A 17,587-nucleotide genomic window follows, 5' to 3' on the forward strand; every position below is an offset into this window, starting at 1 on the left:
GGTGGGGCAGCAGGTTTTGCAAAGTGCTCTTTGCTAGAGATAATGGTCTCCAGTGACAAGATCACGATAAGGTCAGTCTACGCCAGATTGAATGATGAATTACCTGAGGACTTGGCGAAGTATAGTAAAAAGTGGTGTGTTAAGCTTAATGTGGAAGAATTGGATTCTTATGAATCTCTTGGGCTAGGGTGTAGTACCCTGATTTCAGCATCCCTCCAGGCACAACACTATAAAATTATTTTTGATCTGTATATCACCCCAGGGAAGATATTAAAGTGGGGTCGGTAGAGGGGATACATTGTCCAAGATGTCAGTTATGTGGAGCGGATTTAATCCATATGTTTGCCACCTGTACAAAGCTGTTGACTCTGAGGAAGAAGGTTGAGCAGTTCATTAAAGATGTTGCCAGACTAGAAGTTGACCTAACCCCTGGAGTTGTGATACTCGGGGTATCGGATTCAATTGAGCCACGTGTCTCTAAGTTTATCTTTGCAATCATGTCTGTGTATCGACTCGGTCTCTCCTCTGCATGGTTGGATCAACAACCCCCCACATTACAAAGCTGGTTAGATCGCCTCCTAGCAATATATCAGTTGAAACATGCATTGTACGAACGAAAAGGGAAGGGACGGAGAAGAAAGGGACAAGCCACATGGGGAATATTGGGTGAATGGTTAGCCAATAGGTAATGTAATCGCAGAGTCGATGTAGAGTAGGGTGAATGCTCCTTTGCACATTGTAATATGAATGTTTGGAATGATAAATTTGCATGTGTACTATCTTGGGTACTGATAAAAAAAAATGTTTTTTAAATTGCAGCAAAAAATAAAAGTAAGTAAAGATGGAGTCTGGGAGCAGAGGGAAAGGAGGGAGACAGTAAGAGAAGGAAGAAACAGCAAACAGGGAGGGAAAGACTCAGTAAGAGTAGAGGGCAGAAACATCGTAAGGAGGAAAAGCTTGTAGCAAGAAGGGAGGTGCATAGAAAGAGACAAGAAGAGGAACGTATAGGCAAATGGAAAGTGAAATACAGCAAGAATAAAAGGAATGGAGAAATGTGTAACAGGTAATGGGGAGAAAGAGCAATACTGATGTACGAGAAGGCAAGGAAGGCAGGAGAGGGAGAAAGAAGGGAAGCATAGGCGATTTCAGAAGAGTTAAAAAACAATATGAGAGGAGGAAGAAATCAAGCTTGGTGGAGCCATGAGATAAACACAAACATAAGGGTGGAATGCCTGCAAAAGTCAGTAATTGCTTAAGCCACATTTCAAACCATCATTTTATGTCCACTCTGCCACTTCAGACAGCGACAACCCTATGCCAATCAGACTTGGGACTGCTGAGTGGAACAGACAGAGCCTCTTAGGATGGTAACATAAGCAACACTAGATCGATTTCAGCATAGTTTGGCCTCATCAGTGAGGTGCATCATGAGGCCCGAGGCACAGTTTGCACGGGACCCATGACTCCGCATATTCATCGCACTTACAGCATCATACCGGGGAAAAAACAAAGGTGGCGGGTGAAACGCTTGCAACATTTTCAGCCACTGCGACATTCCAAGTCATCATTTTTCACACACCTTGCCACTTCAGACAGCTCTATGCAAATCAGACTTGATCCTGCTCAACTATGAATAGTTTAGCCCAATCTACCAAGCCAGATCCTGTCTAGATGGCACAGAAGCCACCCCAGACTGGTTACAGCATTTCTGGGTCCAAAGACCAAATGTTATACAAAAGGTCAAAGGTTCTGCCAGGTATGGCCAAGGTCCAACCCAGTAACGTGGATGAATATCAGAACATGCAAAACGGCAGTTAATCTCATACTAGAGATTAGGATTTATTATAAAATTAGCTTTGTAATAAGTGCTTTTTCATTTGGATTCATGCAGCATCACCAATAATATTAAACCTTGATTGAAGAAAGGCATTTAAGATGAGTAAACACCCTCTAAAAACAGGACAATAACAACGTTTACAGGCTACGCAACCTTAAATTTGAATGATACGCTACTTGAAATTACCAAGCCTCAGTGATAAGTGTACATCAGCCAACACTTTCAAATTTCAGAGCTTTAAAGTTTACCTTTAGCTTCCTTAATACGCTGGGTTTCACGAAGTTGTGTGGAAGCACTCTGGTAGGGTAACTCCTTTTTGGACATCATGTCATCTGTTACATAAAACACAGAAATTCAAAACAAAATTATTATTAAAAGACCTAAGCAATCCTGTCCTCTGGATCTGCTCACCCAAATACATAAATGCATCACAAATGAGTTATATGTAATGCAGACAGTCTGTCCTGCGAATGCCCGAGTGGATCACTGCTGACTGACCACAAGGAATGATTACAAGAAAATTGTATCCATACAGTGCATTCTATCAGACACATTGGTAATTGCACTTTTTTCAAACTTAATTCTGTGGGCCACAGGTACAAGTGGCTATTGGGCCCCAACCATGGTGGATGAGGTTAATTTCCAATGGTTTCCTGGGGTCCATCCTACTATGGTTCTGCAAACTGGACCAAGTGCAATCCCTTCTACACTTGACTCTCAGAGCAGCAAGGGCAAGGAGCGTCAGGCTTCTCACAGAGTGTGGATTAGGGTGCACAAGAACAAAACACTACAATCAACAGAGTTACTTCAATGTCCAGCCCAATGCTGGTCTTAAAAAAAAAGAAAAAAATACTTAAATCACACAGCAGTTCTACATACAACACAATTCAATGTAAGGTACAAGTCAGGGACCCTTGCAACACCTTCCCCTTTCAACCCTCACCCCCTGATTCCTCCTTCTTTACCAGCCCACCCTGGGAGACCTCTCCTAATGGCTGGTTCCCCACAAGTGGTAAAGGGAAAGGCATGAATCAGGCACAGCTGCAGTCTGTAATGTCCCCACAAGACGTATGAAAACTCAGGTCACTCTGTTTTGAAGTTTTATTACCCCTGAAGGCCTAGTCAGTATGCAACTGTTCCTGATGCTCTCTCTGGAGCATAGCTGCCATTAGGGAGTGACAGCAACCTGGGAGCACACAGTGTGAGCCAGGCCCTGGCTGCATATCTGAGCATGTAGTCACCCGGCGCAGAATATGTGGTACAGTAGACCAAGCATTTGGTTTGCAGAGACCGTGCTAGGCAGGCCTGTGTTGTCTCGCAGCAGGTGCAGACCCCAGAGGGCAAAATAGGCAGCTACAGCCCAACTGGGCAGACAAGGTGATTATGCAGAGGGGTTCCTGGCAGGAACTGGATGCAAGACTGCTGGAGACCCTCGTTAGCATGATCAACTCCTGGTTCACTCACAGCAGGCCACTTCCTGTGGATGATCCACAAGTCCTAGGACATGCAGGGCTTCTCCTCCAGGATCATCTCTCCTTCTGAGGTATCTAGGCACTCAAACAGACACTCAGCTCCTCCAGCAGAAAGTCCAGACTTCAGATGGTGCCACCTCACCAATGGGAAATAGGCAGACAGAAGTCCTAGTCACACAGCACTTCTTTAAGTACTCTGCAGAGTACTCCCTTCCTTCGTCTTGAAGGATTTGCATATTGAACAAAGTAAAGTGGTTTTGGCCCAGCTTTTATACACATTTTCTAGATGGGGATGTGGATCTAGTGCATCAGAAACCACAAACAGAAATTGTATTGGGGTTGGGGGGGAGGGGGGGAGTCTTATTTCAAGTGTTCTCTTCGGCTGTCCTACAGACACTGCCTTTGGGCACAGTGATGCTTGTCATAGTAGGTAGCACTGGGGCTGTCTCCAAACTGAAGCACCCACCGCAGTGGCACATTGTAAGGTTTCTGCACCCGACTGTCCCAAATGAAGCAGCAGTCAGGGTTAGACAACAGGGCAGGCATGACCTAGAAACTTCCTCACCTTAAACCACAGAAACTGCAGTGCCACTCTTCAACCATATACCAAATTCTGGTGCATTGAAATTAATTAAGAATTAATAAGCAGGCCCTTGCTAACACAATCTTCATGGGGTTTATTTCTTAAACCTCCCCTCTTCAGTGCCTGGATTTATACCCTTCAGAACAAAACAGATTGCAGATAATACACTTCCACTGTCTGGGGTAGCTGTTATCATCCCCCATCTTGTAAAACACCTGGTCATAGGTCATCAAAATGGATCCCAGGGGCTTCAGTATTATTCAACGTACTCATACTGAATACACATAGCTCTACCACCATGCGCAGTACACTTATGCATACACTAGCCATATACACGAATGTCAGTGGATTTAGGCATATGCATAACACAGGAACTGTATACAAGAGTAGCCGGTAAGCCTCACTCTCAGTAACACAGGTACAATGTTCTGCTCACACTATTAATATTCTAAAACATGTGATACTGCTACCACTTCATGTGCTATACCAAGGACAGGGGCAGTAGCCCTTGGCTGACATAAATAGAATGCTTAGTCTGCCCTTCCACATCACAGAACAGTTCCATAACTTCACACAGTCACAACAGTCCCAGACCTCTGCGTCCACGCTTTTACTATGCTGCCTGGGCCAAATAAAAGTCATGATACACAATATGCATGAAGTTGGGCACTCAAAGGGGAACACATCATACAGTTCCACCCCAATAACATGAAATATTAATAATGATTTCTTTTTTAAAATATAAAATGTAATTATATTTTAATATATGAACCTTTTTATGCGTGACAATTGCTTGAAATAAATAGTATATTTTTAAAATACCCTCCAAAAACAAATTAGATATGAAGGCCAACAATAGGCTCTTTATTATCTCCAAACTCCAGAGATTAAAAGTCAACATTTCCATAAAATAGGAAAGGGAGGTTACATCTGAAATAAATTAAAACATGAAAAAACTATTACCTTTTTGATTGCTTATATTCACATCATGAAGCAATTTACATGAGTTAGATATCTAGTACATACGTGGCTATTATTGTGCTCAAGTTCATCACATTGATGATTGGGAGAGTCTTTTTAAAGGGGAACCGAGGTAATTCTTAGTTTTACAATTGCAATTTCACACTAACCGAAGTGCTGTGTAAGTGGCTATGAGAACAGTCAGCTGTTTAAGATCATCCCCAGTGAGGGTACTCCACACTTCAGCTGCAATATGCTAATTTATCTTTGTGAATTATTCGACGTTTTTCATAGGAGGCCAACCCTTTATTCAGATATAGTTAGTGCAGGAACCCCATCATAAAGTAGACACCGGGCAGACTGCATGGTGTTCATGAGTAATTGTTTAATCTATATAAATTTGATGTTTCTAGTGAACAGTTGATTAGACACATTTATAGGTGACTACATCTGGCTTAACTTTCCACGGTATTTCCCTTCCCCACTATATATATATATCTATTTTCGATAGGTTAAAAGCCAGAGAATCTCTCAACTCACTCACACACAACCAAAGATACACATTAGGAACAGAGTTTTAGTGAAATGATGACCAGACCAAACATACGCTTTGGAGCAGGCATCAGCATTTCAATTGGTCTTATGTGAATTGGATCCAGTTTCTGTTTCCTGCATCCTTCTCGCAGTAATTCTGCAAGTTCAGTCTGGCCAGTTTCTTCCAAACACTCCACAAACAATGGAAAAGCGAGACTCCCGCGTGTTTGTAGATCTATGACCAGCTGCCTGGCTTGGTCTCTACGGGTCCCAGCTCTCTGTAGATAAAGGATAAAAAGAATACAATTAAAAGCGGTGCTTCAGCCTGCTAATGTAATTTGAAAGCTTGGTTATGCAGTTCTTGTCCAGGAGCACAAGAACACAATTATTTTCGAGCCACAAGCTTGTACATCATTGGTCATGAACATTACTCACTTCTGTCAAAGGTATGAAGAAGAGTCTACATTAAAAACCACTGTAGGATAAACAAGAGTAAAACAAGGAATCTGTGTTTACATTTAAGACTTAAAGGTAAAGTATCCAAGTTGTTCAGTCAGTGTGTGTGTGTGTGTGTGTGTGTGTGTGTTTTTTTTTTTTTTTTTTCGGGGACACATTATTGTCAGAGTAGTTATAGGGAAGCAATTTAAATGGTGGTTCCGTTTCTAACATTAGTGGCAGGTGAGAAGCCCTGATCCATGTTCCGTCTGTGTATGATTTAATAATGCAATTTCACTGCAACTCTGCACGAAGAATGCACAATTCCTCCAAAATGTACTAGACATCATTAACGTGCCTTTGCCCATGAATATGCTTACACGTACTGTCATAATTAGCAGTGTCCCTGAATATGCTTACAAGTACTGTCATAATTAGCAGTGTGCAAAAAAGGCCAGTGAATATAGTCTCTGGTTTGGCCAGACTACTGTCCAAAGTCTTAAGTCTCGGACAATGGAAGATCATGTCTGCTGGAGTGCCAACAGATGTTTCATCAAGCTAGCATCTGTTGTTCAGGAAGGATTAAAGTCTGGAGATCCCCGTTTCATCCACCCAAACTTGTAGGTTTTTGCTCAAAAGTTCTCCTTTTCTTGCATGGTATTGTCTCCTGTCCTTAGAATTCCAGACATTAACAAGGTGCCCGCAAGTTGAGTTCTACAGAGTTAGGTGCGTTTGGTCAGCGGGAGAGCACACAAGGTGCTTTTCCTGCTACGCCCAAAAAGTAATCTCTCTGGTGGACTATTGCTGACTATTTGTCGGTGACGGTGTGAATTTGTGGCCTAGATAGATTCTTTTCCTGTACAATTGTGACTACTGATATCTGAGAAAGTGAAATCAGAGGGATTTATACAGGAGGATCACCTCTTCTATATTTCCAGGAACGTGGACCTTGTCACTTTGGACTCCCTGGTAAACTCAAAGGCCGATTGTCTCTACATTGCATAGGGAAAACAAAAAGGGAAGAGAACAAATAATGTTACTGAGGGCAAGCAGCCTGACTAATGGCAGAAACGTGCTTCTAATTTTGAGAATTAATCATTCAACTCTTTTGTTAGTATTTTATGAAAAATGTCACTATGATACTGGCTGGGCGTGCATCAGGAATGTACTCTTTTGCTTGTGAATAACATACACTGAAACAATTCTAAACGATAAGAGGTTAAGGGAAATCTATTTATAAAACACTGTATGCCTGTATGTCAAGTATTTTACTAAAAAAACACAAGAGGTTTGTCTGGAATGCAGAGAGGAAAGGCATACTCCTCATCTCCAAATGCACCATTTTGCAATTGTGTGTATATTGAGCTAAACAAAGATTAGAAATATACTTGAAGCAGTCAAGGGTGCAGGTTTTTTTTTTTTACTTAGCTTATGCTTTTAGTCATTACTAGGATGAAAACGTCTTGCTCCGAGTGAAAGCTACCAGGATAGGAACGTCACCCATGAGGCAGAAAAATGTTTCAGGTTTTCTGCCCTTTGCAGGAGGCAGCCGTAGCACACTCAGAAGAAAGCTGATACACCTTAGCCTTTGAGCAGCGCAAGCCCTAAACATCACAACAGAAAGCAGAATGTAAAGGAATATAGGTAGCCAATGAGATACCCAAACTATGGCATTGAGAGAATTACAGAGACACGTGCAAGGTGTAACGCTGCATTTTTCACAAACAGCCCCTTTCACCACACATATTTGGAGAAAATCACAGTTCCCTGTCTGCAAAAACTGAACAGATTGAAAGTAGATATATATGGGAAACTGTAGACGCGTCACTAGGTGTAGACCACCGACATATGGAAGAAATTGTATTAGTAGGTTTTGTTCAGTTTAGGAAATATAAAAAATAACATGGATCTCCAGAGGAATGGTGCACAATGAAAAGTCCTCTTATCTAGACCTGGAAATTTAAGTCCTGTGATGGCAGTTGCAGGTCTTCCTCAGGGAAAGTGAGGAGTAGAAGTATAATCTAGGCTTCTCTACCACTGAAGGTCTGTGTTAATAAGTGCTTTCAACAGGAAGGTGGTGTCCGGTACTGCCTAAGGGAGAGAACCGGCACTTCTCAGCACTGCTGCAACACATTTAATGGGACAGTACCTGCACCTCTCAGGAGCAAACAGGTACTCTATATAGTGAGTACCAGCACTTCCACATTCCGATGTAAAGCACTGGTATTAACCAAATCTATGAGTCTCCACAATCCCGTTATCAAAGGACGTTCAACCTGTATGTAATTTCTCTTGACATTATCCACCCAGTGCAAACATCCTATTCAAAACTTTCCCTTTTGCGCGGAAATGATAGTGAGGTGACATAATAAACAAGCAATGCATGTAGTCTTAATGCCCCGGCAAGGTAAATTAAAGCTTGACAGTATTTTCCATCCTGCTCCCACCATTTTTGATCAACTCACTAAAACTGCAAGCTAGGCTCAGCATGGGGTTCTTGCCAACATCTGTTTGTGTATGAGAATTTTATATCAGTTGGGCTTGTGTCTGAAAGCCTTCCTTACTCTGCTCTTTTTCTGGTAGGTCGACATTCTGCAGCCTCCGGAATCTTTGTCCTTGGTCAATTTCGGGCTTTGATTCAGGAGTTCATTTCCAATTTCAATTCATGGTCTTTCTTCAGCATAGTGTCTCTTGTTTCCTATCAATTACAGATTTTATCCTGCCATCTTTTTCCCCATTAAGGGCAACAATTGACTTTTTTCTATACCTTTGTGCCCTTTGCTGATTGGTTCTTCCCTATTTGCAAACCTTCTATCCAACATCCTTCCAATGGATGGGCTACTGTGTTTCCCTTCTGCTGTATAACATCTTTCAGTGCACAAAGTGCCTAGTGTGTGCGTAGCGATAAACTGATGGAAAACAAGAGCTAGTGACTATGAGGTAGGTAAGGACCCACAGTCACAGGGCTTTCTGAACAATGCCCTCAATGTCATTCTGAGGAAGAATACGGTGAAATCATATTTGGTCACATGTGTCTATGAGACACCACATGTTCCTTGCTCATCAAAGGTAAGGTAATTTTAATTCATTATACTTCTACGTGATGCTGGAATCCTGTGAAACTCGAGAATGACCCTATAATAGGATGGGATGTCTATGAGAGTGTGTTTGGTTGACTGTTGTGAAGGGGAACAGGTCATGGTGTTGCACTAAAGTTGATTAATAATAGTAGAAAAATGTTATTTGGGTATGTCCATTTGTATAAAAAAAACACAATTACATAGAGATGCAATTATTTCTAAGGCCTTGAAATAGAAATGGTTTTCCCTACTTCATAATGACTGTTACAATCATTGCTGCAGATAAATGATCCTGCTGTTAACTATTCAACATCAGCCTTGTATAGCATGAATTTTCAGTGCTTATGTGATACATGTTGTACAACTTTTCTTCATTCATAGATGTTAATAGGAATTCTAATAGGGTTGGTCTGTCCTCATGCTGTGCCTTTAACAAATCTTCTTTCTTATACCACAAGGGTAGTTACAAACTACACATGAACCTCATCATATTCTATATGCCACATTCTGTATGTTACCTACTGCTCCCCCACTCCAATCCTCAGATGTGCAGAGAGTTTCAGCAGCATTTTATTAAAAACAAAATATTGGTCTTCTCAATTTTGGATTAATATTTTGTTTTTCAGCACTTGAAATTTTGGTTCTGCTCTTCCAAAGTAGTCTGCTTTTGGTTTTCAAAGCTTAAGCTCCATCCTTGTATCTGTGGTGGAGCCTGCAGTTCTATTCAATATCTGTTGAAGCCTAAAGGGACATTCATAATTAAAACACCCTCTGGAATGAACAGAAAATAGTTCTCGACATCAATTTCTGGCGAAAACACAACTAAGTAATCTTCGAAGTCCGCTATGAATAGGGTAAATGTCACAAATGCCAGCGACAAACACTGCCAAACATCCTGATTAAAATGAATCTTGCTTTGAACACTTTTTAAATAAGTGAGTACCTTTAAAATCTACTTTGGTCCAGGGGCATATTGTTTTAAACGACCATCTACATCATCCAGAAGAGTTTGTAGATAAAAGGTTAGCAATTATCCACTTCTCTGAAAATATCATTATATCTGTGGACTCGTTCACTTCCAGTATCTGGCGTCGCACTGTGGAGGTGGAAGGGAATTGCCGTCTGAAGGTTGACCACCACACCCACTCTGGTCTGACCGCCCACTCACTTTGTGGTTGTTCACAAACCAGAGGACTAGTATGTTCAGCCGGTGGGGCAGAGGGGGTATCGAGGAGTGTGGAGTCTGAGCGGGTCGCAGGCCCTGGCCTAACCCTCAGCCTTGGACGTAGGAAGTGGCAATCAGTTGCAGAAAAGGGCCACGAGGCAACTGAAAAAGGGGAAGGTGAGCCACAGCCACAGCTTTAAGTGGGACGAAAAAACTCGGGGGTCACTCAAAGTGGCGTGGCCGACGTAAATATGGGCGTAGCTTAAAACATGCAAGTTAAAATCTATGCTTAGCATGGTGTGTCTCCCTACTGGTATTTTGATGCTTCTTTCTTCGGTTACATCCAGCCATTTAATACAAGTAACAATACACCGTCAACAAGCCAGTACCATTGGCTTTGTCAGTGAATATTAGTTGCATGAGATAAATAAGCAATAACAATGGCATCTTTGTATAAAATATTTAAAATGCTTCAGTTCTGAAATGAGACTGTGGAAAAAAACTGCAACCAGTCTCTTTGAAGATACATCAAAGACAGTGAAGAATGGTACTGCTGCCCAGTTCATATATATTTTTTTTTTTCACCCCGAGGGTGAGGGCAAAAATCGAGCGCCCGATAGGGACCCGTCGCAGCACCGGCTTTTTAGAAGTGCCGGTGCTAAGCACTGGCAGGACCCGGCCCACTTAAAGCCCTGGCCACAGCAAGTTAGGTACTGTGGTGTTGTGTATTGGCAGTGGCCCACGAATGCGGCTGACCTAATTGTCGGTGTGGCTTGCTCGCCATGGAGCTCAATCACCATCCCTCCCTTCTTCCTAAGCTCTACTTAAGCTCTTCTAGAGCTCACCTGCTCACCTCTTTTTGCTCTCATTACTCTCTCGAAGCCCAGGAGATGCTGCTGGAAAGAAAAAAAGCCAAGACCCTTGGGAGTCTCAGAGGGGAGTACAGCTTTTCTCTGGGAATCCAACTGGAACATGCAACGCGATGCAGGAAGCCTGAGACTATCAGAATAGCTGACTACTAAGAAATATTATTAAGAAAGATGGAATGACTGATTGGCTGCCGAGGCACGGGCAGTGTGCGATGAACACTGCAGAATGCTGCATAAGGGGGTCTATCACAGAGGGCTGCTTTCTTGCCATCGGTGGGTAACAGCAAGTCCAGGAGGAGCTTCCGGGAGTTCCAGAGAGGAAAGGCAGCACCACTGCAGTTTGCTTTTGCAGCTCATGTCTGGCTGTCCTCCACACCTCGCTCCAGCCAAGCCTCAGAAGTCATAGAAGTCGGCAAATAAGCAGTTTGGCTCAACAGCAATCTCTTGGACATTCCTCTGGGTCTGATTCAGTGGACAACGCATCTGTGACTTGCCTGGCCCCCTTTCCCCTAGTGTCCTTCTTGATCTCCTACCACCTAGTGTTTACCTCCACCTCAAGAGGGGAGTGTGGACTGGATTTCAATACGACTCATAGGCAAGGTAAGGCCTGAGGCTGTGGCTACCTCATACTTTCCACCACTGTGGCTACCTTTTATTACCATTGTGACCTCACCCTTTCACTATCATTCCTAAAAGTAATCTGAGAGGAAGAAAGGTGTTCTGGGTGTAGTGGACCAGAGGTCAAAGCTTGTAGTTTGTTCCTGCCTCTGCCACTCTTTATCCACCTATCGCCATTTATTGCCACATGCCCCAGAATGTAGGCGCTAGCAGGCATGAGCAGAGTGACTGACCCCTTCTAGTAGGACAGCATGCTGGCAGACTGACTACGTCTGCCTCGCACTGGAAGCATAATCACCATCACTTCGACTTTGACTTTTGGGGTTGAGGGGGGATGGCGGTGAGTTGGGCTGCACTCATTGGACCACAGCTAAAACTGGTGGGGCCATCCACAAACGGTGCCTCCAGCTTTGAGCTATTTCACGAATTGGTATTTTCCCACTAAATCATTTACAGGCGTTTATGGTCTCCCTGGCCGCTAAAACAAAATCCAAACAGGCTTTTATATTCATATATTATTTTTTTATATTGCCTTTGTAATTTGATTAATGGCTGTCTGCTGCACAATTCATGCCATCACGTGTTCGTGCACGCCTCTATGGAGCCGAAAGCACGCCCGTTTTAGATCCTTGCAGAAGCAGGCTATCACAAGAGATGCCCAGGCCTCTGCTTTGTAGCAGTTCACCAGTATGGAGCAGTGTTGAAAGTACACAAAAAAGTATACAAACAAGCAGCCTAGGAAGATTTATGGCCCCAATGAGGGAGATAAGCTATGAGAGGTGTGTGGATGTTGTGAGGGCTGGCAGGGAGTGCCCCCTGGATAGAAAACCTCCGGGTGCAAGGCTCAGCAAATTTTAAGTGAATGTGCTTGTCCTGTGCTGGCGCCATGCCTTTCCAAACGTGATTATTCTCTGAAATAATAGCTACATGAAGCTGTATTTCTGAAGTTCTCACCTTAGTGATGCACTCTGTTTTTAGAGCAGTGCTCTCCTTGCTTTGGGGCCTTGAAAAGGAACAAAGTGCTATCATCATGATTGCTTGTGGCCACCTCCTAACAGCACACTTCTGTGTAATGAAGGTAACGTCCTTCCCACGTGCTCACTGAAGGGCCAAGGGAAACAAAGGGCGGGAAGGGGTTAAAGGTGGGTGCACGGTGGGAAGGTAACCGACTGAGTGAAATGTTGACAAATCCCTCTAAAGAAGACGATTGTTTCGGGGAGACAATGTGGCATAACATACAGAGCTGCTGGACTCGAACTGGGTAACATGGTTCGAGTTTCGGCGTTGGCTCTCCATGCCTTCCAAAAATAAAATGCAGAAACATATTGAGTTTTGAAAAACTCAGTAAAACAATGGGGAAAGCTTGCTGTTTATTGTTGCCTTTGTGCGATTTCAAAGGGAATGCATTCCAGAGATTTTTGTCAGCTCGGTCACTAGTGAAAAGCAAAACAATTATAAATATTAGAAAAAGGTTAAAAAAGTTTGTTTTAAATTTAATAAGTTGTTAATAGTTGTTTATGTTGTGACGGATGTTGAACTAATATCCCAGAGTTCCAAACTTGTACTTTGTACCTTATTTAATATGGCAGTGTATTAGAGTATAGTAATGTGTAGTTAGCCGAGTGCCACTGAAACCTGCTGCACTATTCAAATCATGCCGCTTTTAACTGCAAGGTAACCATAATTGTGTCTGCCTGTTTAGTAGTAAAATGTAGTAAGAAGTTGTGTATTGTGGGGTTTCTAGAGCTTTTTGCCATGGTGCCACTGCACCTGCTGAACCATTCAAAACATGACCCTAATGCCTAGAAGTTAACTGCACTTGTGACTGCCTGTTTAGAAGTAAAATGGCAATATTTGGTGTTTAGAGGAGTTCAGACAACTTCTGGGCCAAGTGCCACTGCAGCAGCATTCAAACCATGACCCTACTGCCTGCAACTGCACTTGTGACTGCCTAGTTAGTTGTGAAATATAACAATATGTGGTGTTTAGAGGAGTTATGACAACTTTTAGGCCTGGTGCCACTTTGCCTGCTGCACCATTCAAATCATGACCATAGTGCATGCAAGGTAACTGCACTTATGACTGCCTGTTTAGTAGTAATATACAGCAATATTTGGTGTTTGGGGGGGGGGGGGGGTTCCTAGAGCTTTTGGCCTGTGTCACTTCACCTGCTGCACCACAAAAATCATGACCCTACTACCAGCAAGATAACTGCACTTGTGACTGTTCTGTAGTAAATTTTGTGATAATCTGTGTTTTGCGGGGTTCTGACACATTGTGGCCCTGGTGCCACTGCACCTGCTGCACCATTAAAATCATGACTCTAGTGCCTGCAAGTTAACTGCACTCGAGACTGCCTATTTAGTTGTAAAATATAGCACCGATCTGTGTTTAGTGGGATGCCTAGTACATAGCGACACAGTGCCACTGCACCTGCTGCACCATTAAAATCATGACCCTAGTGCCACTGCACTTGTGACTGCCTACTTAGTAGTAACATTTAAAAATAATTTGTGTTTACTGGGGTTCCTAGGGTTTTTGGCCACAGTGCCACTGCTCCTGCTGCATCATTCAAATCATGACTCTATTGCCTGCAGGGTAATTGCACTTGTGACTGCCTATCCCGTTTAGCAGTAAATGCTGCAACATTTGGTGTTTAGAGGAGTTAGGACAACTTATGGGCCTGGTGCCACTGCTCCTGCTGCACCATTCAACTCATGACCCTAGTGCCTGCAAGGCAACTGCACGTGTGACTGCCTGTTTAATAGTAACATTTAGCAATAATCCATGTTTATAGGGGTTCTGACAACTCTTATCCCGGTGCCACTGCACCTGCTGCACCATTAAAATCATAACCCTAGCGCATGCAAGATAAATGCCCTTGTGGCTGCCTGTTTAGTAGTAAAATATATCAATATTTGGGGTTCCATTCCTCTTTGTTGTTTTCACTTTATGCACATTTAGGGCCATATGTACAAACACATTTTCCCATAGACACAAAATGGGTAAAAACCCTTTGCTACATCTGGCCCTTAATTCTTAACTTCCTTTTGCCAATTACATCTGGGTAATGCATCATCGTGGACTGACTCAAATTGTCTGTACTAGCTACTCTATTTGGCTCGGAGGTGACCACTATATGTCCAAAGTTATCAGTCTTACACTGGTCGTGTTAACACATGTGGCGAAGATCGTGTCCAGAAATGCTAGGACTGGCCTCCCTCACTGGAGGCAATCACTTTCCTGCTGGAGAGTACTCTAAAAAACACAGAACTGCATTTACTGGAATGCAATTGACAACTGGTACCGAATCGCTGGCAGTGTCTTCTCTCTCTCCCCTCTTGATTGCTGGACTCCTCCAAGAGTCATGTGGCTGACATGCCATGGGCTATCCCGTTTTAGCTTGCTGTGGTATTTTACATTTACAGGCAGCTTTAAGCCTCCCAAACCTTCCAGCTACTAGCTGCATAAGATGGACAAAGCTCCAAAAACACACATCAAGAAACGCGAGCAAACGGACGGCTACCACTTTTGTACCTGTGAGTACTTCAAACACCATGAACTTAAACTCCCATAATGCAAAAGGAGCGTTACTGACTAGATGTCAGAGTGTTCATGTTTATCATGCAACAGTGCACCTTCCTGTCTGACTTTTTTCCCCAACTTCCAACAAACCCTGGCTCTAAGACAAGCGCGTAGGCTTACCCGTTGCTTTGGGCTAAACTCTTCAAGAAATATTTATACACACAAGACGTGGGGGCGTGGGCATTCTTTTATGCCACAGGATGAAGGCCAGCAAACATTCACAGAGCTTTCGAACTTAAGGACCGTAAACAACCATTTCCCCATTCCCAAGCCGTCATTGATGCACCTTCCTGTCTGACTTTTTTCCCCAACTTCCAACAAACCCCTGGCTCTGAGACAAGCGCCTAGGCTGCTGAGTCGACACCCTGGTCATCCCCTGCCTACTCAGTATAAATACTTTATTTCGGCATCCATTGCCATAAAAGTCACGCAACACAACAATAGTGAACGTCATAAAAATATTCCAATGCAATAAGATAAAAGCATGTCAAAAGCAACTGTTCATATATTACAGAGTAAAAAGTAGAAAGTGTTAGTGCAAATGCAGAGAAAAATTGAGGGGCTAAGGAATCTTGACCAGCTTCCTTCTAATACGCCACATGCCTCTGAGGAACTTAGCAACATCAATAGCAGTTGGTAAGCTGGAGTCTGATTTTAATATCCTCATAGCTGTAGCATGATCACTGGTCCCCAGCCGTTTGCAAGATGGAGCAAGCCATTTCCTACAGGGGGAAGCATAGGAAGGGCATGCGAAAAAAACATGAGCAGTGGACTCCAGGCATAAATTACAGCTAGGGCAGTGCGATTTGGGGGAAGCCCTGTTCTGCCATCTAAGAGTGAATGTATTGAGGGGGAGACAGCCAAATCGAGATTGCATAAAGAGCTTCCTATCGCTCAGATCTATGATACCATCGAGACAGGGCTCCAAGCTCCAACAACCTAGTGGATTTGAAGTCCAAAAACTTGCTGGTTAGTCGCCCTACAACAGAAGGTAGAGATACGGACTTCACTACCCAATCCCTGTGGCAGGAAGGCAGAGACCCTGAAGGGAGGCAGTTCCAAGAATCTCTCAACCGGATGTCGATACAGGATGATTCAACTGAGTTGAAACACTATCTTTTTAGAGGTGTCCAACAAACTAATTAACTTCCCTAAAAGCGGTGGCATAAGAAGACAGTTCAGGAGTAGCCATAATCTTCCTCCAGAACAGCAGTGGCCTAAGTTTGGCTGTTGCTACTAGTGGTTTGTGAGCCATAGCCAAGAACAGGGGGAGGAGCGGGTACGTGGGAGCAAAGTCACAAGCTTTCTCAAGAACGTATGTTCAGTATGAGTGAGGTAATTTACGTTCCCAAATCCCCAAAGTTCCGCCCCGCAAAGAGCTGCACTAACAGACTACAGGTCATAAATATGGAGGGCTTCAGCTATAGGTTGCATAGTAGATAAATGGTGCTCCCTTAAGAGAACCCCAACCAGTTGGCTAAACTTCAGGGATGTGGAGCTGATATGAGTTTTCCAAGACATTTTGTCCGATAATTTAATCCCAAGGTACTCAAAGGTTTTGACTTATTCTTGGTTTGAACCGGCCAGAGAGAGGTACCCCCTGTAAGATATATGGGGGTTGATCCCCGTAAATGTGGTTTTAGATGTGTTTATTTCTAATCCTCTCAGGGAGCAAAAATCTTCGAAAAGATTCAATAGTAGTTAGAGCCCCTTGAACTTTTGGACACAAACAAGGCGTCATCAGCAATCAAAACTGTCACAATTTTTTCCATTTCTAAGGCAGGAGCATCTGAGGGCTGGGAGGTGAGATGCTGGACAACCTGGTTCAGGTATAGAGAAAAAAGATTTGGAGCCAGTACACATCCCTGCCATACACCCCTAGCTACCCTTATTGGATAGGGTAGCTCACCTTGCCTCCCCCAATGTACTCTTGCAAAGTCGGCTTCACGGAGACAAACAATTATAGCCAAAATCGCTGGGGGTATTCCCATGTCACTGAGCACCTCCCAGAGTTTGGCTCTGGGGACCACGTCAAATGCAGATTTCAGGTCTATGAAGGCTACACAGAGACTCTCCCTTCCTATCACTACAACTTTCCAGAACAAGAGCATGAAGCGGAAAACCTGGTCGATAGTGCTCGTTTAAGACCTCTGCCTAGTCTGTGGTATCTGGCAGCAGGGCAAACCGCTGCCTCCGCACAACTCGACAGAGTTTGCCCAGGCTTTGCACAGTGCGCACTAGTGCAAACAGCCAACGCTACACCAACCAATGATCACCCAGGTCTGCCATGGGCTGAACCAACTATAGTAAAAATACCCAGTGTACCCACCCCGCCCCTAAAACCTAAACTCCCCAACCCACCCCTTAAACCTAAACCCTGACCCTCCCTAAACCCTAATCCCCCTCAGCCCCCCAAAAAACAGCCCCAGTCCCAGCCCAACTTACCTCC

The 17,587-nt window shown here is 43.5% G+C and overlaps 1 protein-coding gene across 8 annotated transcripts in view; it reads right to left on the bottom strand.

The window, feature by feature from the left end:
* Nucleotides 1-17,587, bottom strand: part of CASP9 (caspase 9) — a 191,539-nt gene that overhangs the window by 124,548 nt on the left and 49,404 nt on the right. For all 8 annotated transcript variants that reach the window (XR_011204980.1, XM_069240263.1, XM_069240267.1 and 5 more), the window contains exons 2-3: nucleotides 5,460-5,664; nucleotides 2,086-2,169 (exon numbers count right to left, since the gene is read on the bottom strand). Coding sequence is in view for 7 of the 8 variants with exons in the window: in XM_069240263.1 (XP_069096364.1) it covers nucleotides 2,086-2,169; nucleotides 5,460-5,664 (289 nt within the window). In the remaining variant the exon portion in view is untranslated. The remainder of the gene's footprint in view (nucleotides 1-2,085; nucleotides 2,170-5,459; nucleotides 5,665-17,587) is intronic.

Source organism: Pleurodeles waltl, chromosome 6, assembly GCF_031143425.1.
Source record: "Pleurodeles waltl isolate 20211129_DDA chromosome 6, aPleWal1.hap1.20221129, whole genome shotgun sequence".
Taxonomy (NCBI): Eukaryota; Metazoa; Chordata; class Amphibia; order Caudata; family Salamandridae; genus Pleurodeles; species Pleurodeles waltl.